The sequence below is a fragment of the Hoplias malabaricus genome, chromosome Y (assembly GCF_029633855.1).
Source record: "Hoplias malabaricus isolate fHopMal1 chromosome Y, fHopMal1.hap1, whole genome shotgun sequence".
NCBI lineage: Eukaryota > Metazoa > Chordata > Actinopteri > Characiformes > Erythrinidae > Hoplias > Hoplias malabaricus.
The window spans coordinates 45,955,564-45,980,445 of NC_089820.1; the positions used below are offsets into that span (position 1 = coordinate 45,955,564).

General features: G+C 38.6%; 1 protein-coding gene across 1 annotated transcript in view; it reads left to right on the forward strand.

Moving 5' to 3' along the window:
* LOC136679420 (immunoglobulin superfamily DCC subclass member 3-like) overlaps positions 1-24,882 on the forward strand; it is a 111,347-nt gene continuing 86,465 nt past the window's right edge. The window contains exons 1-2 of the mRNA XM_066657928.1: positions 1-222; positions 15,466-15,771. Of these exons, the coding sequence (XP_066514025.1) occupies positions 159-222; positions 15,466-15,771 (370 nt within the window). The 5' untranslated portion in view covers positions 1-158. The remainder of the gene's footprint in view (positions 223-15,465; positions 15,772-24,882) is intronic.

The following is a 24,882-nucleotide window of genomic DNA, read 5'->3' on the forward strand; positions in this document are numbered from 1 at the left end:
GAGAGAGAGAGGGAGAGAGAGAAAGAGAGAGAGAGAGATTCCTCACAAATGAGTGAAATGGCGCGAGTGTAGTGTCTGTGCTCTCTGGTCGGATGCGCGTGTGTTCTCCTGAGCTCGTTGTTGTTTGTGGATTTACGGAGCGGTGTTAAACGGACCCGATGGCCGCGGATGGGCGCCGCCTTTCCGCGCGGCTCCTGGGAGTTTGGCTGCTGACTGTGTTTGGTAAGTGCTGCTGCACCATGACTGATGCTGGGGGTCTATAAGGGGGCTCTCTGTGTTTGTGTGGAGATATATATTTTTGGAGTCGATTCTGCTGGACGTGAACCTGCTGACCTGCTGCTGAGGAGCGGGGACGCTCCAGTGCTTTTACGTTCACATCCATTACATCAGCAGAGCTTTCTTTCTACTGCTGCTTACACAAGCACCGGAGTCACCAATACCTGCAGGTTAACCTACAGCCTGCAGAACTCGGAAAAAAACCCAAAATGAGGGACTATCCCTACATTTAATGTCCTAACTTAATTCTCACACTGGAGTGGGAGATACTGCCCAAAATTATATCACAACACATATACATGATATATGTAAACAGTGCATATTACAATATTTTAAGACATATAACATTGTCATTTAAAACTCACAGTTTTTTAAGGAAAAGCCTAATACTACAAAGTATCTTATGCATCTCACACACACATTCACACTCACTCACCTTTATCAACATTCTAAAAAAGCGGGAGAGTTTAGTTCTTCGCATCAATGACAAATGTGCCCTCATTTAATCTAAATTTCACACACTGTACAGCACTTAGCCCAAAACAGAACTATTTATGCTCTGTTGTAATGAAACCTGCATTTCAGAGAACCATAATTTTGATTGCAATAACGAAACGTCTGAGTAATGATGTAACAAAAAGTCATATTTCTACATGTCTGATTATTTTTATACAAATGAACACAGGGTGTACTATTTTACCACTGTTAGATTTGTTAGAAGGTTTTTAGTCAGGTCACTGAGGTGTGTTGGTATCTAGACATGTGAAATGAACAATTTATTTTAACTGCTTTAGCCCCTTAAATGTGTGGGAAACATCAAAATCATATCACACATTGAGTCAATTACTCCGAGTGTAAACACTCCTGGTCTCAGTTCACTTCTGAGAATGGTCTTTGATGCGTTACGGATGGAAAACTCCTCAATTGCTGTGGGTCACTTGATCATTTGGGGTAAATTTCCCAGATCCTAGATCTGGACTGCAGTGTCAGTTCCTGTCAGAATCTCAGAAGATCTCAGAATATTTTGTTTCCCAGTCTTAACTGGGTCATAGTTTTTTGAAGGACACCTAGTTTAGGAATAAACTGCAAAGTCAAGGGAAATTCAAAATTATATTAAATTCTATAATTAATCAAACAACATTATATAATTAGTTCAAAATTACATGAAGTAATGGTTTAATCTTAATTTGGGGCTAGCAATCTGTCCATTAATACTCTGAGCCAGGGTCTTTCTGGTTTTGCAAGTTGTTTACAGTTGTGACCATAATAACGTTTATGAGAATAATGTGGTAATGGATGTGTGTGTTTGTGTCATGTTAAAGGACCAGGGAGTTCTCTGCATGTGTTATTGTTAGGCTTCCTCTTTTGCATCTTCTCTGGTATGGAAATGCAGCCTGAGATTGATGGCCTTGTACGACTATATTTAAAGCTATATTTAAAGTCTTTTGCTCATGCTCTTCATATCATATGGTTTCCAACTGCAAGATCTCCTTTCATCTACGTTCTTCCCTCGCTTTGGCTGTTTATGTGCATTGTCTGCCATTTGATCTGCCCTCACACGTTCCTCACTCATGATAAACACACAGTTTATACCAAGGTGTTTTTTTTTTTGATGATGATGATGATGATGATGATTAAGAAGAATAGGAAAAGAGTAAAGATATCAAGTCAAAGCCACATACATGTGTTTTTTTTTAAAAGATTTCCAATCGCATTAAGTGCTGTCCGTGCAGAAATATGCCTCCTGTCTTTTGGCTCTAGCAGTTTGTGGCCATTATCTGTCAGAGGCTGCCAGGGGGCTTTGATTGACCGTCTGTTGGTGTAGTTTGGAGGGAGGGGAGTGGTTCAAGTGAAAAGATGAAACGTGAAGGCTTCACTTCTCTTCTTTTTCACATTTTTCTGGCTTCTTTGTTCACCATGATTGACAGCCAGGGTGAGCAATGTGTCAGGCTTGGCTTTACCCATAAGGACCCTCTTTTAAAGTAGTGTAAAGGTGGATGAGCCATAAAAATAAACCTCATAGTTTGCTCAACTTCATCACCTACTGACATGATCCTGAGCCATGTGCTCATGCGCTGTCGTATCTTTAGCATCTTGTGGCCAGCTCTTCTGTAACTTCTCAAGTAGATGTGCTCAGAAAAATACATCATTTGTGTTTGCAGCACTGATAGACTGTCAATAAGGCAATCACACGCAGTCCTGGGTGAAAGAAGTGGGTGTGTTGTCACATCAGAATTTTTTTTTCTCTCAGATGCAATTTGTGCCCTATTTTGTAAATGTGCTCCAAAATTACAGGTATCAAGAAACAGTCGATTTACTGAAATGAATGCGCATGCATGACTGAAACATTGAACCACACAGAAGACGCTGAGAAAGGCATCACCAGTTGCTGAATTTGCTTTAATGATAAGGAACAGCAAACCTCCTCACATAAGCTAAATTAACCCCTTTAGTTGCAGGCCTAATACTCAGTTATTATCTCTTATTACGTATTATTCTGTAATTACTGTAGACAATTCAGTAGTATCAGAGAGCGTACAGAGATACAGAGACCACTGGGTATTTTTAGTATGTCAAGCTATGTCCAGATATTGATTTTTGTAAATTACACAATTTTAGCTATTGCTTTATTCACTTCTGGACAGTGGTATTTATCTAAATGAATACCATATTTTTAAAGTAATTTCCTGCTCAGAACACAGCGGTAGCATTGACAGCTTTGGAAGCAATAAAACATCTTTAAATTGATCTCTCTTTAAATCATCGAGAAGCTAGTACCCCATAAATTCATCATATATGGATATATCTTGCCATTTAGGGATTTGTGTATTCACAGATTTTCACTGATTCACAGAAACGTCAAGCCTCTACATTCAAAAGACAGACAGAAACAGAGAGAGAAGTAGAGAAAAGGGTAGAGTCAGAGAAAGAGAGTGATAAGTCCTTCGTGGGGCATCGCATAATGAGAGCACGTTGGTAAAGGAGCATCTGTTCTCAGCATAAAAAATACACTCTTTTTATTTTTTATAGAAATACACTCCAAGTCGGTCGAGCTGGACGAAGGAGGATTCTGCTTATCTGAGGTGATAATTGGACTGGGAGGCTTGTTCTTTCCTTCAGATGTGTGTAGAATTTTTTGTCAGTGTCAAGGCTGTTGTGGTGGTTTGATCCGAAGCGTTAGCTGCATGACATTGTTTGATTGCAAGAGGAACTGTAGGCTTATTATAGATCAATACAGAGAGCAGAAGGGGTGCCCTGCTGTTGTAGAGAGGTGAAGGGCATCCCATCCTGCCGGGAGACGTATGTGTTTAAAGAGGCCGAATGGAATCCCATCGATTAATAATTTACCTGGATGGATGTCTAGGAAAAGGAAAACAATGTGCTGCTGCCGGTCTAGACATTAATGCATCAACACACTGGACTGTTGTGGCTACAAAGAGCTTTTGTATGCAGTCCACTTTATTACTAACACCTACTTGCCAGTGTGCACTTTGTGTCTATAATTCACCTGTTTCCAACACTCTAGTCCTTGTATGTTGTTTTTGTGTTCTTGTGACTGTTCGATTGTTAGTTAGTTTTCCTTCATCCTTCAGACATTAGTGAATGGTTAGTTTTTAACCACAAACCCATGCTTTAACCCTTGACTGGAAAATTTTGGTCGGTTGATTTTCCCAAGGCTAGCAATGCCACTGGCTTATGTAAAGACACCAACAATGCTCCTGTTCCTTATGCACCCATACCAGTGCCATATAAAGGACAGTACAGTAGAGAATTCAGAAACCTACCTTTGTTAAATTGATTATCATTCAAAATGGCAATTTTATATTTGTCAGTGAAAGGTATAGCAATCGTAAAACATATTCAACAAAATAAAAATAATATTAAAGAACCTTTTTTTTTTAAATCCCCAGTGATACCTCAGTCATCCAAAGCCAACTGGCCATGCTCTGTTTGGGTGAGAAGCATGGCATGCATCCCAATCACACAAGCACACTGCTGGGGAGTGCAGGTGCCTGTTGGCCAATGTGACAAACCTGGGCAGTTGGCATTCTCCTCCAAGCACTTTCATTATTAAAGAAGTATTCATTCATTCAATGTCTATAAACACTTATCCAGTACAGGGTCTGGTGGGTCTGGAGCCTACCTGGAATGACTGGTCACAAGATGGGAACACACTCCAGAGGTTGCACCAGTCCTTCGTAGGGTGACACACACACACATTCACTCACACTCTCACACCTATGGACACTTTTGAGTAGCCAATCCACCTACCAATGTGTGTCTCCATGGGAGAAACCCACACTGACACAGAGAGAACACAGCATTTTTATTACAGCTTCCAGTTTTTTTTATTAGATTTGCTTTTCGAAGGAACTTCAAGGAGAAGTGTTTTTCCACTCTATGGTATAGAAGCTGGTTTCATTTTCTGCTTTAACACATTCTTGATCAAGGATGTTGGGGTCTGACCTCTGGGGTGTGCTGTGCATAGTTCATTTTTGTCACTTTCCTTTCTTCAGTAAATGATTTGACTGCTGCACATTTTTAGAACCATAAGTTTGAGTTGTCGTCACCCAATGGAAGGATGGACAGGAACATCCTGTCTATTTTTTTAGGGTCTGAAACAAGAATGAGGTTTCTCAGATTCTCAGTTTATTTTTGTATAGTCCCATAATTGGAAAAAGAGATTGGCTAACGAACTGTCACTACAAAAGATGAGCTTTATTCTGTTACTGGGCACACATACAATGGACTTGTAAATTTAGTGCAGCTCATAATGTTGGCAGTGAATGGACAAGGTTGGAATTACTACTGAAGTTAATTTTGAGTTGTTTTATTATATTTAAATACTGAAGTAACAGACTGTCATTCAAACTGGTAATAGAAAACCTGTTTGCTTGTATTTTGCAGAGCTTTTTTTGGGGGTGGTGGGGTAAGGTTAATGAATGAGGCTTGGTGATGGGGATCAGTGTAATATGATTTGGGCCAGTTTCTGTGGCCTTTCACAGCATCAGGATTAGCTGCTGTAAGTCCTGACAGGAGTTGAAAGCCATGCAGCAAGCAGCCTGACAAGCTGGCAGCCTTCTAAACAAGAGCAGTCAAAACAAGCCACCCCAATGGCAAAAGGACTGTCAGAGTGAATGCCTGGGAAGAGGGTGTGGGTGTGTGTGTATGTGTGAGTGTGTGTGTTGGGATTGAGCTATGAGGATGACAAAGTGTGTGTGAATGTGTATGTTTTGTTTCTTTTCATACATATTTCAGGCCAGAAAACGTCCTGACATTGTGGGGAAAACCAGGGCTGACCTACAACATTATGGTCCCTGGTGCTACCGGTCTAATGTGTTTATGAACTCCCAGTGTCTATAAATGGGTTAAAAAACCAAGGGTCTTGGTTCGATATGCTCACTACAGAGAACCGGCATCTGGAGATGTTTATAAAATGAAGAGACCTCCAAACATTGGAAATCATGAACCAGGATTAGGACATTGCTCTTATTTTTTCTGTTTCAGATTACTTAAGTAGGAACTGACTCAGGAGACCACTAACTGCATGAAAGGAAAGGCAGACATAACTAAACAACTCGAGTTACAAATGAGATTCTGTGGTCCTTCAAACAGTGGATTAGAACTTAGCCAAACTTCAGCCACCAACAAACAACAGTATTTTTTTCCTCAAACATACCACTCCACCTTAAAAGACATGGATCTTCTGAACATAAACAAACCAGAGAGAACAGCACTTCCCTAGAATAGTTGATGTTGTCAATTTATATGTGATTACAAGTATTTATCTACCACACTTTATTAACTTCATTATATTATTGGCAAATATATTATTGATAGTCCATTTGCTTAATAACAGTTTTCATTCTTTCCTGGAGATCTGCTTTAAGTTTTTCATTGATATTTAGGGATATTCCACACTTCAGAAGTGCAGTCTTAGAAGCTGGCTGCATTTCCTGCATGTTATGATCCAAGGAATCTCAAAAACTGATGACTTTGAAAGCAATGATGTTGAGGCAGTGTTCTGGGAACACCAGCATCTTCTTTGATAAGTATCCATTTATCTTTTCTGTGGTGTGCTTGGTCTTGTTGTCTTCTTGTAAAATATGTTTCAAACACTTACCAGAGTGTAATGCAGACAGAGGACAGAAACAAATGGATTTTTTTTCAGATCTGTAGAAATGTGTTCCATTTAGTTTGAGTGGAAAGTATTTAAAATGAAAGGTGAGTATCAGCTGTATGTGTGTGTGTGTGTGTGTGTCAGTCAGATTTTAGAGAATGTGCTGTAGTATGTCTCTGACTCAAGGTCATGGAGGACTGCAGGGATGGTATTTCCACACAGCTGATATTTTGACTGAGGGTTTGATTGAATTACCGTGCTGAATGGATAAGAGCAGAAGGCCAATGCAGCTTGCTCTACTCTGTTGCTGCTTGTGCACAGCTGGATAAAAGCACATACAGAAATTCAGTGATGTTAAAAGGTCCTGAAATGCCCTGTCAAGGCTTGTAACCAGATTTTATTACCTGGAAAATGTCAGGAGCAAAAACAACAGTATTAGACAAGCTTTATTAAAAGTCCTTAATATTTGGATTGATTGCTGTGACAAAAACAACCTTTGCTAACCACAAAAAGCATTGTTATTCTTATAACTTTGCTTTGGATGACTGAGCTTGAGATTTTTTTCACTATTGTTTTCTGTTAGGTAGAGCTTCAAAGGTTCTGAGTAAAAGGGCCCATAAAGAAAATCATATATATATTTCCGCATATTGTGAATGTACTGTACCAGTGAACATCTCATTAAATGTTTTTTCTTTGTTTTTTTTTTATTATTGTCTACATTGTAAATTAATATGGAAGAAATTAAAACTATATGAAGGAACACATATGGAATTATGTAGTAAACAAAAGTGTTAAACAAACCAGGATATGTTTGATGCTTTATATATTTCAAAGTATTTTTCATTTGTATTTATTTATTTTTTAATGAAAATGATGTCACAAAAATGATGCAAACATCAATTTAGGCCACACATCAAGAGTAATTTTTACGGAGGGTTTTTGAATGGCATAAAGCACAAGGTAGCCAAGTAACTTACAGTAATAAAGGCATAGTATGTTGAAATAAAATTTACATCTGGTCAATGCAAATACCAATTGAGGGTAGGGCTGTGCCATATCATATCATTCACAATAATATCGTCATAATTTTTAAAACGATAAAAAAAATCATTATTGTGATATTAATGATATTCAGACTTGTTTACATAATGATGTCATGCAGTTACACATAATACGGCTTAAGTTCTTTGCATGAGTCATTTAACCCCAGTGAAGTACAATGGAAAGCAGCTCTGAGGTGGAGGAATTTGCTTGTGGAGGTGGTTTGATTATATAATATCAGATGTATAATAAACCATGATATTATTTTAGATATGAAAAAAAAGGCCTTTAATATTATCAATATATTAAATATATTTAATTTAATAATTCGTATCAATATTACATTGATTTTGTTGCAATAGTCTGTTTTTGAAATTAATACAAGTATTATTCAGGGTTTTGTCACATCGCCAAAAATATTGTTATCGTCAAAATCATCATGGTCAAAATCATATCGCCTGAAATATTTTGATATCATTTTAGGGCCATATTGCCCACTCCTAATTGAGGGTCTTGAGAGTCCCAAAAACCTCTACAGTTTATGTTGTTTCTGTTTACAAACTGTTCTTTAGTTTGTAAATTCATTGTTAACAAGCTTATGGCCAACCTCTAAATTGTCAAAATGTTTGTCAGCACCTGACAAATGAAGGGAAGGTGGAATGGAATATACATAACTTTTGTCCATTTTTATGGTTTATAATGTTTTTGTTTATCTTTTTCTATTCATTCGTATTAAATACATTTGTTGCAATAATCTCTGTTCTCTCTAAAACAACGCTCCATTTGACCTAGAGCAGATATGTGAAATAAGGACATTTGGTCATAAAGTATGCTTTTAGCAGTTCTTTGTTTCTCTTGTGAAAACACGTCTGTAACTTCAACACATGTATAGTGGTCCGTTTCAAGCCAAATGTAGAAAGACACACAAATCCACCATCCACCATCCCTGTGGAGAGAGGTAGATAATTTGTATCTTGTGTACTTCATCCCTTCTTTATAGCCTCATAACCCCCATTGGGAGTCATGTACAGTCTCGTAATAAGATGGAATTATTGGGCAGACTTTACAGTTTCAGGAAATGTTTGAACCATATTTTTATGCTGTTATTACAAAGATATTCATAAAAATGTCAATTAACATTAAATTTGCCATGCATGCACATTCATAAATACCAGAGTGTTAAAAAGCATCATGAATATTTTAGCACATTAATTCATACATGTTAGAAATGTACATGAAACACACCAAAATACAAGACGAGGTACATGATTCAGCATTTACTGCAGAGGTTCCATGTAGTGTCTTTATCTGTTTGTTTTTATCTGTATGGTGCTGTGGGTAAAGGAAAGACAGGATGCTGTATGTGTGTTTGTGTGTATATGTTTGTGAGTATATGTGTCTGCCATGCTGCTGTTGGAGCAGCACAGTGTTAATGCTAAACCCCAGGGTGTTTTTCCCTTGTTTAAACTCAGTTGAAAGTGCTGGGGGTCATGTGAAAATGTGTTTAAAATCAGCTGTAAGTATAAAGAGCTGCTGGGTAGCTTCTTCTGCTCTATACAGCTGTGCTCTCCATCGTTGTCTCCATCTTTCTCAGCTGTCGAGGAGCATTACTCATCGCTATCAGCACCAGACTGACACATTGCTGCAACTTTCAAATTACACTCTATGGCCAAAAGCCTGCTCTTCTACGAATGACTGAAATTGTCAATTATTAATGTTTATTAATAATGATATGTGTCATTAATGATCTGTTAACTTTGACAGCATGTTCTCTGTTAAAAATCAACCAGGACAACTACCCAGTGTTTTAATATAGAACTGAATGGTGTCTGGAATGGGACAGATATGAAAGATAAACAGTACAGCTCTGTACTGTATATAGGCCTAATGCCGTAAATGGATATTTTTATGTGTAGTCTCTAAATGTTCTCTATACTAGTATTCTGTTGTCTGTAAATATAAATATATCTTCCTCCTACCTTGCCTGAATTGAATTGTAATTGTTTACTTAGAGATTACATAAATGTGCTGCAGTCAATTCATAATTGTACTGATTTACTTCTATTGCTTTCTACATTTATGTACTATTCTTTGACCTAATGTTTTTAATAATTGGCAAAAACTCTGAATCTTAACTGTCTACCTCTAAGCAATCATGTCCTCTATCTCAAACAGTGAGAGTATCACTAATAGAAAACATGCTCTGAAATGAAAGTTTTTTCCTGAAACTGAACCCGAACAAAAGTTAACATTTGACTGAAGGCTGAATACTGAATACTGAACACTTGTTTTTTTCACAGTGTTTCATTAATCTTTCCACTTTTTCACCACTGCATAGATTAAATAGGCTAAATATTTTTTTCATCTGGTTTTTCAAAGAAAAAAATTGATTAACTGCTATTTAAAAGAATTTATTTAACACTGAATATTTTTAACATCCCAGCAATCACAACAACAAAGCATAATATGACTTAATATAAATTAGCAAAAAAAAAGTAAATGTAAAAATAAAATATGTGAGTGTGACTTAAATAAATTATTCATTAATTCATTGTCTGTGTGAGTTTGTGTCTCCCCACCATGACCCTGAACTGGATTAGCGGTTACTCACCAAATATGCATTGGTAGGTGGATTGGCTACTAAAAAGTGTTCATAGGTGTGAGTGTGAGTGAATGTTATTTTGCCTTGAATGCTTGAAAATGAATAAAAGCTGGGAAACTACAATGTGTTTTGGTGGGACTTGCTGGCAAATAATAACAAGTTAAAGTGGGTATTACCCTGGAGCAGTTACATCTAACCCTGAAGCTAAGGAGAAGATTTCCACTCTGTCTCCCACCTATGGCCAGGAACTAGAAAAATGTAACACTGCATTAAAAAGTAATTATTCTGTATAAATGATTCAATTTTTTTTTGCCATTTTCAGCTAAATAATTTTGATTCTCAAATGTTTGGTGCATCCCTAGAATATATCACAGTGGTGAAACATTATATTATTAGAAACATTCATATTATTCTATATATTTGAGTGCTATTTCAGGCCTGGAGTGGAAGGTATAATACATCTGTCAAAAGATTTAAAAAATTCAGTGTGAAATTTAATATCTTCTGGACTGTTCAAAGATCATTGATCGATGTAATTTGGGTCATCACAAGTCACTTTTAAAATGATAGCTATACATAACTTGGCAACATATAAAATAATCTCTCCAAAAGCTCTCCTTCAAACCAGATTTTATGATAAGTTTTGATGGTAGCTTGTAGACCTCTCCTTTAATACATTTTCTGCCTAGATTTCAGAGGTAGCTTCACACTGAAAATATTATTAGCCTAGATTTTAACAAAGAATCATTCTCTGGTAAATTTAGCCTAGTTTATTCAACAAAGAAACATTCTCTAGCCTTCACACTGACTAGCATCTTATAAGGAATTTATGCTAGCAGTTTTAGCATAGAATTTTAAGATGAAGTCTTAATGGTAATAAAGTAGCCTAGCATTTTAACAAAACCTTTTACTGTGACTGTCACATAGGTCTAGCATCTGCACAAGGTAACTGTACTCTGACAAATAATATAGATACATTTCTGTAGGTGATATGCTAAATATAAATAATGCACAGTACCTTATGTTCTGCATGTAAGCAAACATTTTGTGTGCAGTTGCATGTAATTAATGGGTCACGGGTGTGTTGCATTTCTTTAAAATACTTGCATAACATTAGGGATGGTCGGCATCCACATTTTTCAAACTGTCATACTGTCTCAAGATATTATCGCGGTATACGGTATTAATGTGGGGAGGGGGTGCTCTGTCGGGCTGTGCTGAGCCTTATATATATGCGAGCACAAAGTCAAGTGGATTTAGTTAAACATTGCCCAACAGCGCACACTGACACACGTGTTGACGACAAAAACCCATTTCTGAAAGAGCGAATTTCAGTGAATGATGCTGGAGAAAGAGAAAAGTTTTAAAATAAGCAAAATAAGATTGTTCTACACTGTTTAGAAGCACAAATGGCCCTTACAGGCACTTGTGGTTTAGCACAGCCCAGCAGATTTTTCAGCAAATTGAGGCTCAAAACACATATTTAGAGGATAAAACCATATACCTGTGAGCACAAAGTCAAGTGATTTTCTGAGTATTTTGTCTTTTTACAGCTTTCTTCCTCTCTCTTTTAACCCAAACTCTGCGCTAAACCTACAGACGCAGTTGGCACTGGGCTTGTGTTTTGCTCCAACCATTTTCAGACCGTGACATCAGCATTCATTGAGCTCCCACAGCGCCCCCTCCCTGTGGCTCTCTTAAATGCACATGAACATTTTAGCTGCGTTCTTAAATTTGAGACAAATAAATACCGCTCTCATTTTGAGGTACTGTCCACATTTTTTAATACAGTATACAGTATTATCTTTATACAGCCCAACCCTACATAACATGTCATTAAACTTCTAACAGTAGTCATTTGCTTTCTTTGTCTTTATTCTTACTCTCTGTTAAGTTTATAACTTTACGCACTGATATTCTTTGAATTATTACCTGAAACGAAATGCAGTGCTACTGTGTCATGTTCAGCACTAGAAAGAGCTGATCTCATACTCACACCAGCATGAGAAGAAATTACTTTAATAAACATTTCTACTTTGTTCAGCCCTGACACCAGGACATGTTTTCCTTCTTGTGGTTTTGGAGAGAAAAAGGTGATGAATTAGGCAGAGGAAGCAAAGTGAGAGGATGTAAACAGATTGAGGCCTGTGAGTAGCGGAACAGTGTATAGCTGAAATCCCCAATACCTCAGTGCTGGAAGGATTGGGTTTCAGGCGCTGATGTCAGAGAGCATTAGCAGCCCCTGCCCTGAGGCCCAGGAATCCAGCCAGATTGGGACAGGGTCCGGGAGGGGGCAGGGATATAGAGGGGCACTACAGGAGGGGTCAGCCTTAGAGGACCTCCTGTGTCATCACTCACATTCCAGTCCCTAAAATATCAGGCTTTAGGGGCTGGCCCAGAATGCACAGATACATTCGTCCTTGAAGATCGGATAACAGCGGAGAGTGAGAGGAGGTGGTCTGGCCAGTCATGTGAACATTGGTGTTCTTTGTTATATTCTGATATATTGCATTTTAAGCTGTTTTGTTACAGCGTGCACTAGAGTTGTGTTTTGTAATGTGTAATGTTGATTTTGTACCATCTAATGTGCTCTTGCTCTCAGTCCTTCAAACAAATATTCTTTCAGACTTGAAATATTAAGTTGTTTGTCATGAGTCTGAAGGGTGGACAGAAACTTCTCAGAATACGTTTTTTTTTTTTTTACAAATTTGAAGGAAGAGTGCATTGGTTTTAACCCCCCTCTCTCTCTCTCTCTCTCTCTCTCTCTCTCTCTCTCTCTCTCTTTCTCTCTCTCTCTCTCTCTCTCTTTCTCTCTCTCTCTCTAAAAAAAAAGCTTTTGTATTAATGATGAAAGTTAAGGTGGTCCACTAGGTCTTACATGACTGTTCAGAATCCCATGTTCTGAGTTTACTGAACATACTGAAAATGCTTAAACGTAATTTTGCCATGAAATGAACTAAATGAATGGTGGCCTCAGAATTGCTGCTTGTCTTTATTATTTTTAATGCTTGTCTGCCATTATTAGACACAGCTCATGCTGAGATATTAATGTCTGCGAATAGTTAAATGTTAAAACAGTAAGAATAGACAGCACAGCTCTTATGAACCACTTGAAGATCAGAACAGCATGGTCTGATGTAATCACAGCTCTACATAATATTCAGTAATGAAAAACAAAAATAGAAAGAAAAAATCTCTAGAGCTCATTTAGAGTTCTGAGAGGGATTCAGAGAAAGAGAATTTGAGGATCAGTGAGAAAGGCAGATAGGAAAAAAGACAGAGAGTGAGTGACTGAGTGAGAGAGAGAGAGAGAGAGAGAGAGAGAGAGAGAGAGATAAAGAAGTTTCTCAGGAGTTTTTATGCTTCATTTTTTACTGCCTCTGCTGTAAATCTGTGTGTTTTTCTCTCTCTTTGTTGGCAGGATAGAGACCACCGACACTGTTGTGGGAACCTTTCTGTTTCTCACCATAATTTACAGTTTTTTCTCATCCTTTTGTATGTTTCATTTTCTCTGTCTCTCTCTCACTTTAGCATGCATGTTTCTCTGTCTTTCTGTCTTTCACCTTTTTATTCTCTGTTTATATTCCACTCAACTAAATAATTTATTTTTTTTGTATTTAACATAATGTGACTACATTTTGATTAAAGTATATGCTCTGGTTTACTGGGATCTTAATGACCTCAGTGCAAAGAGGCCTACCTCATAGAACAAATATCTTTCTTGTGTAACAGCACTGAATAAGCGTTTTCTGATGCAGATCTCAATTGCCATTCTGATTCCGAGTCCAATTAAGGGCGAGGGTGAGATTCTGCAGTACTTACCCAAACAAAGATACCAAACATGGTCTCAATGATTTAATCACAAATAATGTTTCCGTGACCTTCCATTGAACAGACACATTAAATCATCTTCATATACAGTATGTGATATACAGATTGAAGCTGGCTTCTTAATCAGATTATCCCATTCCACATTAAATAGTAATGTAGACTTTTAACAACTAATTCTAATTTACTAATACAATGAATATTTTACTTATCTTACCCTCTGAGACCCAATTCATATGTTTCTCCCTAATTTTAACCACTAATTTTTGAACCTAGTTGGTACCAGTGATTGATCACATAAATAAAAAGAGAGAACCCTCCTCCATCTCTCTCTCTCTCTCTCTCTCTCTCTCTCTCTCTCTCTCTCTCTCTGTCATACCTTACCTCATGCTGTCTTCACCTAGCTACAATCCCTAGCAGAGAGGTGTTATTCAAAACATGTAATTTAAAGGTCATTTCGTGGCCTTTTGTAAACTATCCGAGGCTTGTGGAATTCACCTCATCCGTTCAGGCCTTTCTTTAAACAAGCATATTTCTGAAGGCTATCACTTCTATATGAGTAGCACACAAACACACATATGCACACACACTCACACAGGCGATAATTCATTCAATATCTATTAAAACCAGGATCTTTCAAGGAGACAGACATAGTAGGGTAGTAGCTCAAGACATTTTCATCTCTGTTCTAAAGCGTCTTGGCAGTCCATAAAGAAAAGTATGTAACCAATCATATATGACATGAAGCATTCAGTTCTTCTTTTTAGATGACTTGTGTGCAGATTAAGTCTTCAGCTATTAAGTAGTCTTGAGTAGAGGTGGGTACAATATCAGTATGGCGACACTCATCATAAAGTGATGCTTTTATAAGACTTAGTATGAATGGCTTAAATATAATTCTGTAGAAAGTAGATTCCTTTACTAATATACTAATATACTTGATTAGAAATATATGTATTAAGATTTCAAATTACAGATCCATATACTATATGTGCTTGAGTAAGTGTAAGTAGTTACTGGTTCTGTAAAGACTTGATACATACAAAAAAGACAAAGATACACAGAAAAAATATAAGCTCTTTGTGTGACACTATATATCCAAATGTTTGTAGACTTTTAACTAATTAATTAAAAAAACATTTTAGGGGACAATTTACCTTATTTATATGTATAACTTCTATATTAAATGGGGCACTATGCTGATGGGCATAAAATCATTATCTCCAATTCCACCATGTCCTTGAGAGGTTGAAAAACACCCCTGAATTGGAGTGTGGAGCAGAGAAACTGTGGAATTAAACTATAATCTAAAACCTTTTAGATGATTTGGAGTGTTTGTGATCCATGTCTGATCATTCATCAGTATTTTTTGTAATATTTTTGTATTTGAATGCCATCAAATCCTCACAGCAATGTTCCAGCATCTAGTATAAATCCTTCCTGGAATAGTAGAGGCTGTTACTGCAGTAGAGTGTGATTTGGATGCTTGGCTGTTTTAGAGCCTACTGTGTATTGGGCATTGATTTGTTGTGTGCTGTGAGGTGGAAAAAGGATTTCCCAATCATTTGCAAAAATGTGTTTGTGTGTTTTTTTTCAGGTTTTACTTCCGGAGCTGAGCTGTCATTCACACTGGAGCCTACTGACATCATCGCAGTTCAGCAGCAGCCACTGATGCTGCACTGTCAGGTGGAAGGAATCCCCCCAATCACCACACAGTGGAGGCGCAATGGAGCTCTTCTCCATGAGGGCCAGAACTACTCCATGTTCATCAATGGCTCACTGCTGATCAGAAACTTCCAGAGGAGCAGGTCTGATGGTTCGTCTGATGAAGGAGACTATGAATGCGTGGCCCAGAATTCCTTTGGGCTGGTTGTGAGCCGCAAGGCCAAAGTACAAGCTGCCAGTAAGTAATATGCTCCCAACTTACTCACTATTGCTGCGGGTAAGATGTACATGAGATGTATGTGTGAATGCACAATGCAGAATGTGCTTTCATTGACAGCTGATCACACAGTCTGGGCATAGGGCCACCAAAAGTGTCTATTATATTCACATAGTTGTTTTGAATCCTTTTGGTAAAATAATAACTAGTAATAAAACAATAAAAATAACAACTAATCATTTACAAAAATACATACACAAATAGGAGGAAAAATCATTAAGCATTACCATTTCATTAACCTGAAGTAAATATGTGCATACAGTACCAGTCAAATGTTTGGACACACCCACTCAGGGATGGTTTCCTTTGTTTTGGGCCATTTTGCACATTGTGTGAATGTCATCATCTGATTCAGTGTTTTTTTCTTTGTTTTTATTATTTTCTACATCTGAAATTAATATGAAAGACTATAAAACTATGAAGGAACACATATGGAATTATGTAGTAAACAAAAAAGTGTTAAACAAACCAGAATATGTTTTATACTTTAGATTATTCATAGTAGCCTCCTTTTGCTTTGATGACAGCTTTGCGCACTCTTGGTGTTCTCTCAATCGGCTTCATGAGGTCGTCACCTGGAATGGTTTTCAGTGAACAGATTTGGCCTCATCAAGAGTCTGCTCGCCTTTTTAATCTGTTTGAGACCATGACTTGGGTTGTGCAGACCTAGGGCTGGTACACAGTTCTATGCAGTGAATAGCCCTATTCCACCAATGACTAATGTGAAGTTGTGTCCAAACATTTGACTGGTACTGTACATATTTTCATATACTACAACAATACATGTTTGTGCAGATAAAATGGGAAAAAGAAAAAAGAGAACAAACAGAGGTAAATCTTAAAACAAATAAAAAAATATTAGCAGTTATTTATTTCTTTTATGTTCTTTTATGTCTATACAATTTTTTTCCTCACATATTTATTTTACTTGCGTAAGCTTGTCATACATATTCAAGTATTTTTTATATACATATTATATTCAGTGCTTATACATAAGTTGTGAAGTCCTTACACCAATAGCTTTTACATTAAAAAAGGTAGAACTTTAAATTGAAAATCTCATGCTGCTTCAAGAATCCCAAGATAGTTTACAAGTACAGGATTGCGGCTGAGCGTCTGATGCATGGGACAATGTGGTCTTTCTTTCTCGGGAGATAAATTGGCTTGTAGGACTCAGGCTCCTTTTGTGCACTGCTTTTCTGCTCCTGTTCTTGCCTGGGTGGTGATTAATATGGCTAAATCTTGCGCTCTGCCATTGACCGTCGCCATTAAATCCCCGCATGCTGGGCTACTTTGGCTGCGCTTTTGTCCAAGCCGTGATAATCTGGACCGTCGCTGATGGCCATCTCTCCGGTGGCTGGCACTGAGGCGTTCCGTTCCTATTCTGCTGCCTCTGTCCCGCCGAGTGAACGCATGAATCGCCGCTTGTTCGGACCGATGCTGGGGGCATTGTCGTGTGATCCGATTTTCACGTCCACAGCTTGCGTCTAGATGGCTTGAAAAACACAGCGTTGCGTCATGTGATCTTCCTGGTGGCCTCCATCTGAAAAACAGCTTCACCTTTTTGACCCCAGTCTCAGCTGCAGATGTGAAACAGGAGAGAATGAAACAGAAGGCATCGTCTGGAGGACTGTATTGCTCTGGTGGGAGAGAGGAGGAGGCGAAGAAGGGTTGCCACTGAAGCCAATAGCACAGCGCAGGGGGTCGTTAAAGGCTTTTGCAAGGCGTAGCTTATTAATTACAAAGCTCATGGCGGCAATCATGTCACTGCACATATTTGGGCTGCTGACAAACACGACAGAATGGGGAGCAGTTTTTTTTATGCTCACTCTATGGATAAAAATGAAGCGTATAAATAGGTAGTTGGCCCTCCTTTGTGGTAGTAACAGCGTCTGCTCCTCTAGAAAGATTTTATACTTGAAATTAGCACATTTCTCTGAGGATTTGATTGCATTTATCTGCATAAAATTTACTGAGCTCAGGTATTGCCAGTGCACATGTCCTCAAAGTCAATGTACTATTGCAGAGCATACTATTCTACTAGTCAGTGCTTTTCTATAAAGATTGTACAAACTATGTCTGCACTATTGAGCAGCTGTTTATTGGTTCACATTATTTTAGCTGAATTCACCGGCTACATTGTGTACAATAATTACAAGAAATCGGCCCCTTATTGGACAGAAGCATTCAAAATTACCCAATAAAAATCAATCATTACTCACATGTGATGTGAGTATGTTAAGAGCTATGTTAAAAAAGCAAAGCATGAGGCTTAACTAGCAAGAGAACATGAATATATGACAGCAATTTTAATGATTTATAATCTTGTCTTAAGCTTGTGACCCATACATCATGCAGTCACATGGGCTTGCTACTGTTCTAACTCTCTTCTGTGGAAAACATTGATGTTGGCTATTGACTCCTTTAAAAAGCCTCTTACACATCAAACAAATCAAGCAGCCACACCTCTGTTCCTTCACAAAAAAAAGCCATCTTTGCCTGCGGTCTTGTCAGATACATAAACCTTGTACAAGTCACACACGTATACACACTTGCGGGACAGCCCACGCTGTGGCGTATCTGATTCCAGCTATCCAAGCTTTGACCTCGCGCTGTTGAGTGTGTGATGTTACTGTATCCCATGTTGAAGAGCTCACACACATGCAGACACACACACAGTGAGGTGTGACTCCTGCTCTGTGTGAGTAGACAGCACACTGCTGAGCTGTTACACACACACTGGCTCCAGTCTCAGCAGGAAAGTGGCGGCTGCTTGTCCTCCGGAGCCGTCTGTCCACTCTCAGACAAGGAAAAGCAGCAAAGCCATACGGGACAGGACAAAGCTCAAGTCCCTTTGAAATGAAAAAGCAGTAGTCCTGTGTGATCTGAGTTCAAATAATTGTGTAACCCTTTCTAAATAATTATATTTAGAGCTTAGCGATCAAACATACCATATATAATTGTGCAAAGTACAGAACATGAGCTAAACCCAAGTATATATTAATGGACTTTTGAACTATTAATGAAATATATAGCAGAAATAAAGCAAAAAGTTTGACTTAAGGGTCAAGAGCCATAAGAAAGCCTGGGTTCTCTGGTGTCAAGGCAAAATAAAACAATGAAAGGATGAATCTGGGGCCTAAGATAAAGCAGAGTGAAGAGTCAGGAGCAGCAATGTGCATGTAAATAGGTGAATAGGTTATATCTTGAGCTTTGGTGCTTTGTTGCTCTTTGTTAAAAAATTATTTTAGCAGTCTACAAAAACCTATATATGGAATCCTTGAATATCTTCTTATGGGGCAGGTTTGTTATGTCAGCAATCTGAATTGTTTCACAGAGCACCGAGTGTAAGAGCAGTCATCCCATTTTCCCAAAATATTTTAAAGGCTATTAGTTAAGAATGTGGTCCAGTTGTTTACATGTACATTTCTTTAAATAGATGAAAAGGAAAGTAATGAAATCACTTGACCAGGGAACAGAATGGGTGTAGCCAGTGATGAATCCAGGAGGAGCGGCGCTGGAGATGGAACAAGCACAATTGAGTACCTTTATTTCTGTGAAGCTACTCCAGGCAGATCAGTACATAGAGACTTTTTATAGCGCCTTTCAATTTTAGATTGAAGGCAGAAGAATGGACTGTATAAACTGTCAGATAATGAATAGTGAATGGAAAGGGCATGCACAGTCTTGGACATGCAGGCACTTACATACAGCCACCTTTCTGTGGTGGTGGTGGTGGTGATGGTTGGGGAGGGCACGCCATTGGAAAGTCCATTTGCATAAAAAGAATATTATCTTTTCCATTTTTTTTATTTGATTATTTTCATTCCACCGCAGTTACATATTGCTTATTGTCATCTGCATTAATGCATATCTATGCATCTCGCCATGGCTTTTTAGCCATCTGATTTGCATTCAGTAGGCGAGAGGAGTGTGTATGGGTGGAACGGATGCGTTACGGAAGGGGGAAAAGCAAGATAGAACTGAATTATTAGGTGAAGAGGTACAGCAACATTGTGTGAATAATTTAATTGTTATTACGATGTGAAGTAGATATGAAATACAATAAAATGAAAATCTGGCTGAGGAATTATGTGTTCATGAATAAAGATGATGGCTTCTTGTGACAAGGGAATTACATCTGAATGAGGCTCTTTGGCAAGAATGAGCGGAAGTGTACGGCCCTGGACTCTCTGGAGAAGGAAAACTGATATTTTTCCTCTTTTCAAGTTCAACCTCATGTCCAGAGCAACCCCTTTCAATGCCACATTCTCTGTAAATAATGGCCAGGGTTCACATTTCTTGTTTGCCGGGACCTTTCGATCCTTGACTTCTGGTTGAGGGTTGAAGCATGGAAATACAGATACATGTTAATGAAGTGTGTGACAGACATGGAAGGAGTGGTAGTCTGTGTGTGTTCGGAAGGGGGGGTTTGTAAGTTTTTGAGAGAAGCGTTTTTATTTACACTTATTTTAGTAGTTTTCAAGATCCAAATTATGGTTGCTTTCTAAAGTTGGATTCTTTTCATTAGCACAAAAGGTATTCCAATGCTACATAGTAGCAGTTAGCACAGTGTAAAATTGATCACTACTCATATTGATTAATGTGGAATCTTGGTATGGAAAATGTCACTTTTTTCCAGAATGTTACACTTTATAGGTTAGAAAAAACATTTTTACAAAAGCATTTGTGGTAGATTTTTTGGGGTGTTTTGGATTTGAAATGAGAAGTCAGCCTGTGACAATAAGCTAACTTTAGCCAGGTAGCATCCTGATTATTTAAACATCAAAATTTGGATCTAAAAGGGTAATAGCCTGCCTATAATGTTCATTTGTGCTAAATAGAAAATGTCTTTTCTTTTTAATTTTGCCAGCAGTCAAGGTAAAAATGACATTAACTTGGTTTTACTAATGATCTTGTAGTTCATGGCCTGCGCTAATAGTTAAGACACTGTAGGAATTGTGAATGGTTATATGTTACAGTATTACTAAAATATGTATTGTATTCCCTGATGAAAGGTCATTCTAACCAATGATTACAGTCCTGCATACAGAATAACCAAAAAGTAGTTTCTTATTTGTTATTGTGCCTTCTGTGACATACTATTATTTATAGAAGTAGACATTTCAAGATTGTTACAACTACTATTTCTAACCACATTTTCCTTAGACACAAGCTGAAATATTTGTTAGCTACAGTAATTTAAGAGCACCAGTTTATAACTAAATAAGCAAACTTTGGACATCCAATATATTGGTTGATTGGTTACATTTAGGGTGTATGATTGTAAATTAGAATTCTTACTGAGCTGTCACTTCAACTGAACTCTCACTTCATTATGGAAAAGCAGTGAAAGCATCAGGGACAGGTTATTACTCAAGACAGCAGCTCTACGAGGAACACTCCAAACATCTTCAGTAAGGGCCTCCATGGACTCCTTTATTGGACTGTTCGTTCTCTTTTGTGACTTGAACAAAGGCCTCCAGTGAGGCTGTGATCTTGTCTTGTTCTGTAGCCGGCGGTGGTAAGGGATCGGCTCTACAGTCTCAGATTCTCCATCTCCAATCAATGAGTCTCTAATAGCACCTCCAGGTGTTCTGCTCAAGATGGAGTTTGATCTGTGGATCATTATGTGTTGTAAGGCCTCTTGTACCTCCCACCATGGGCATTGTTAGAACATGAAGCAAAATCCATATTTCCTTTTAAAATGCTGTGGACGGTCGCTCTTTTTCATCCTGTCATTTCCCTTTGTTGCCTTTTTTCATGCCTATTTCTTGGTCTCTAACTCTCTGTCTGTGTGCGTGTGTGGTAGACCCTGGAACACTTTGTGCCCCAGAGTGGAAGGCCAGATAGGCAGTCTACTGAAGTGAGAGGACAGGAAAAAGAAAATGGACTTCCTCCTTAGCCCATGCCAAAACTGCAAACAATATCATACACATCATCAGATCATAGCATAGTCCTACATAGCTGTAGTGATCTGCCATGCACACATTTTAGTAAGTTAAAACCATTTTAATATTCTCTGAAGTCTGATAAACTATGTTGATGATATATGTCTCTATGTTAAATATTGAAAAAATGTAGTTAAAAATGTTATACAAAAGTTACATTTGATCAATTGAGTTGTGATAAATGAGATCTGCTTTTAGTGCATACTAGTTTGTTAGATGTGTTTTTGTAGCTTCATATTAAAAAGTCTTCCCTTATATGTCAAACAAAGACAACGGTCCATCTAAAAGTGGTCATGTTCAGTTCACCAGACTCCCAATGAACAGAAGGCAGCCTTGTGTGACTAATGCCACTTCAGCACTGCCACTTAGCTTCCCAAATCTTGCCCCCTTTTTCCCTCCCATGGTCACGTGACCTGTCCATTAACTCTACCTTTTTATGTCTCTCTGTGCTTATCATTTAGATGATACCTCTGGTCATCTCCTTGTTTCTACACTCTCTCATTCTCTAAGCTTCACTGACTGTACAGAAGCACTTTGTCGATCTACAGTTTCAGACTTGAATTCATCTGTTGCACTGCATGGTTAGTTTGCCAGGATTTTAACAGGATTTTACCACAGAGTAGGTATGATTTGGATGGTGGATCAAACACAGCAGTGCTGCTGGAGTTTTTAAAAACTGTGTCCACTCACTTTCCACTCTCTGTTAGACACACCTACCTTGTTGGTTCACCTTGTAGATGTACAGTCAGAGTCAGTAGCTCATCTGTTTGTATTGGCCATCCTCTAGCCCTTCATCAGTGTGCACTGGCCACTGTTGGCTGGACATTGTTGGTTGTTGGACTTTTCTCAGTCCAGCAGTGACACTGAGGGATTTAAAATCTCCAGCATCACTTCTGTGTCTGATCTAATAGTAAGAACACAGCACATACTAAAACATCTCCACCACCGTGTCAGTGTCACTACAGGGCTGAGAATGATCCATGACCAAAATCATACTTGGTCTGTGAGGTTCCTGAGCATTGAAGAACAGGGTAAAAGGAGGATTCAGAACAAGAGATGGAATCTAGTCTGTAATTGTAGAACTACAAAGTGCACCTGCCTGGTCAGTGGAGCTGAGAGAACAGATAGTGAATGTAGAAACAAAGAGGTGGTCATAATGTTATGGCTGATCAGTGTAGTACATCTCAAAGCAGTATTTCAGGCTTTCCGTTTTTGCCAGAGCCTAGCATGGAAAGTATGACGGGGAACATATTTTTGACCATACCTTCAGCAATACTACAGTGGTGTTGGCCATGACGTTCATTTAGCTAGCAAGCAGCTGAAGTCGATAGACTTTCTGCTTAGCCTAGGGGTGTCCAATCTTATCAACAACGGCCTGCGGGTTTTCTCTCAATTCAAGGAAGAGCACAGCTGATTCCACTTGTTTAATCAATTTGTCTCAGTCCTCAAACAACTGTGCTTTGGCTTTGTTGGAATTAACAAAACCACAGCCACTTTTGTGAGCAAGATTGGACTCCCCTGCCTCGATTTATTAATCAGACTCTAAGCTCTAAAACCTTGATTACATTATAAAACAAACATGAGCATACAAAATAAATCTCATTTGAAAAGGCCTCGTAGACCTAGGCATTTGACAAATGCATGTTTTCAATAGGCTGAATGGAACATTATGCTGAAAGCTTGTTCACCCTCGAAACAGTAGTTTTCGAAAGAATCGAGAATTTGTGGGTGGAGCGTGGACAGGTCAATTGCACCCGTCCCTGCACTGTAGAACCCCCTGTGTCAGTGCAGCCTGCCAGGCGTGTAGCGGGCCTCCCCTCATCCTAATGGCTCACCACCAGCTGGGCGTGTTTAGCATTTAAGAAGCCTCACCCCCCCACCCCCCAAGCCCCCCCTCCCACTCTAGCTCTTTCAGCCTCTCTAGAGCCATGCCGCGGACCGCTAGTCGGGCCCTTTCTCCTGCTTCCAGTGAAGTGACACGGATCCGCTCCTCGGCCTCCAGCTAGATCAAAGGGCCTCATCCTTTCTCTGTCTCTCTCTCTGATTCTGTCGCCATTCCTTTTTTCTTTCTTCGGGTTTTGTGCGCGTTTTCAGGGGGCTCTTGCTCAATTTGTACTGCTGGGTAATTTGGGCCATTACGGGACCCCTGTTACATCAGCGAGGAGAGAATGCGGCAAAGCAGGGTGTGATTAGTGAGGGCTCTTTACAGCTTCCCTCAGATAAAGAGGACCCCTGCACACATGCAAGCCCCCTCCTCACCCATGCTTGCCTTCCTCCATAAATCCCACTTCTTATTTGCTTGTCTGCCATTTTTGTGGGCGCACGGTCGGGTTTCCGCTTGATGCTTCGCTCCCCTGCTGGCCTCCTTCAATCACCCGGCCTTCCCAGGAAACACTTATCTTTGTGAAAGTTATTCCTTTCATGGGTTTTGTCCTCTTTCTTGTGCTGTGTACCTTTCCCACTTCTCCTGGCTGCTTCCCCCCTCTCTCTCTCTCTCTCTCTCTCTCTCTCTCTCTCTTGCTCTTTCTCTCTTGCTCTCTCTTCATTTGCGCCTTTAATGGGTGAAATATCTTTGTTATGTAAAGGTCCTTTAGACTTTAAAAAAGGTTCTTCACACTTGCATATGTCTTTTACAAAACAAAAAAAATTAATCATAATCAAGGGTGTTCTGTCTTCGCTAACCTTTGCAGCTGAATTGAGCAAATTCTTTAATCTTTCAGGTGATGATAAATTTGCCAAGCTATATAGGATGATCAGTAAAAACACCAGAATTGTAAGCTAATGTGTCAAAATAATTTTTAGAATTGTTATTTTGCATAAAGTTTGCTAAGGTAACTTAATGTGGTTAGAAAGGTAATAATAAGCTCATTAGCATTTAAGCTAGCATCAACATAATAAATATTTTTGCTTATATGTTAGAAAGAACAGCATCATCTTTGTCATTATTCTAACATGAAATTGTGTAGAAATGGACACTACATTATGTAAGCCCAACTTGTATTAAAGGGAACATATTAGACCTCTTTTCCAGAAGCTATGACAGTCCCCTGGATTCTTATTGAAATGTCTGTGAGAAGATTAAAACACAACAGCAACATTTCCCCACTATTGCTTGGAATAA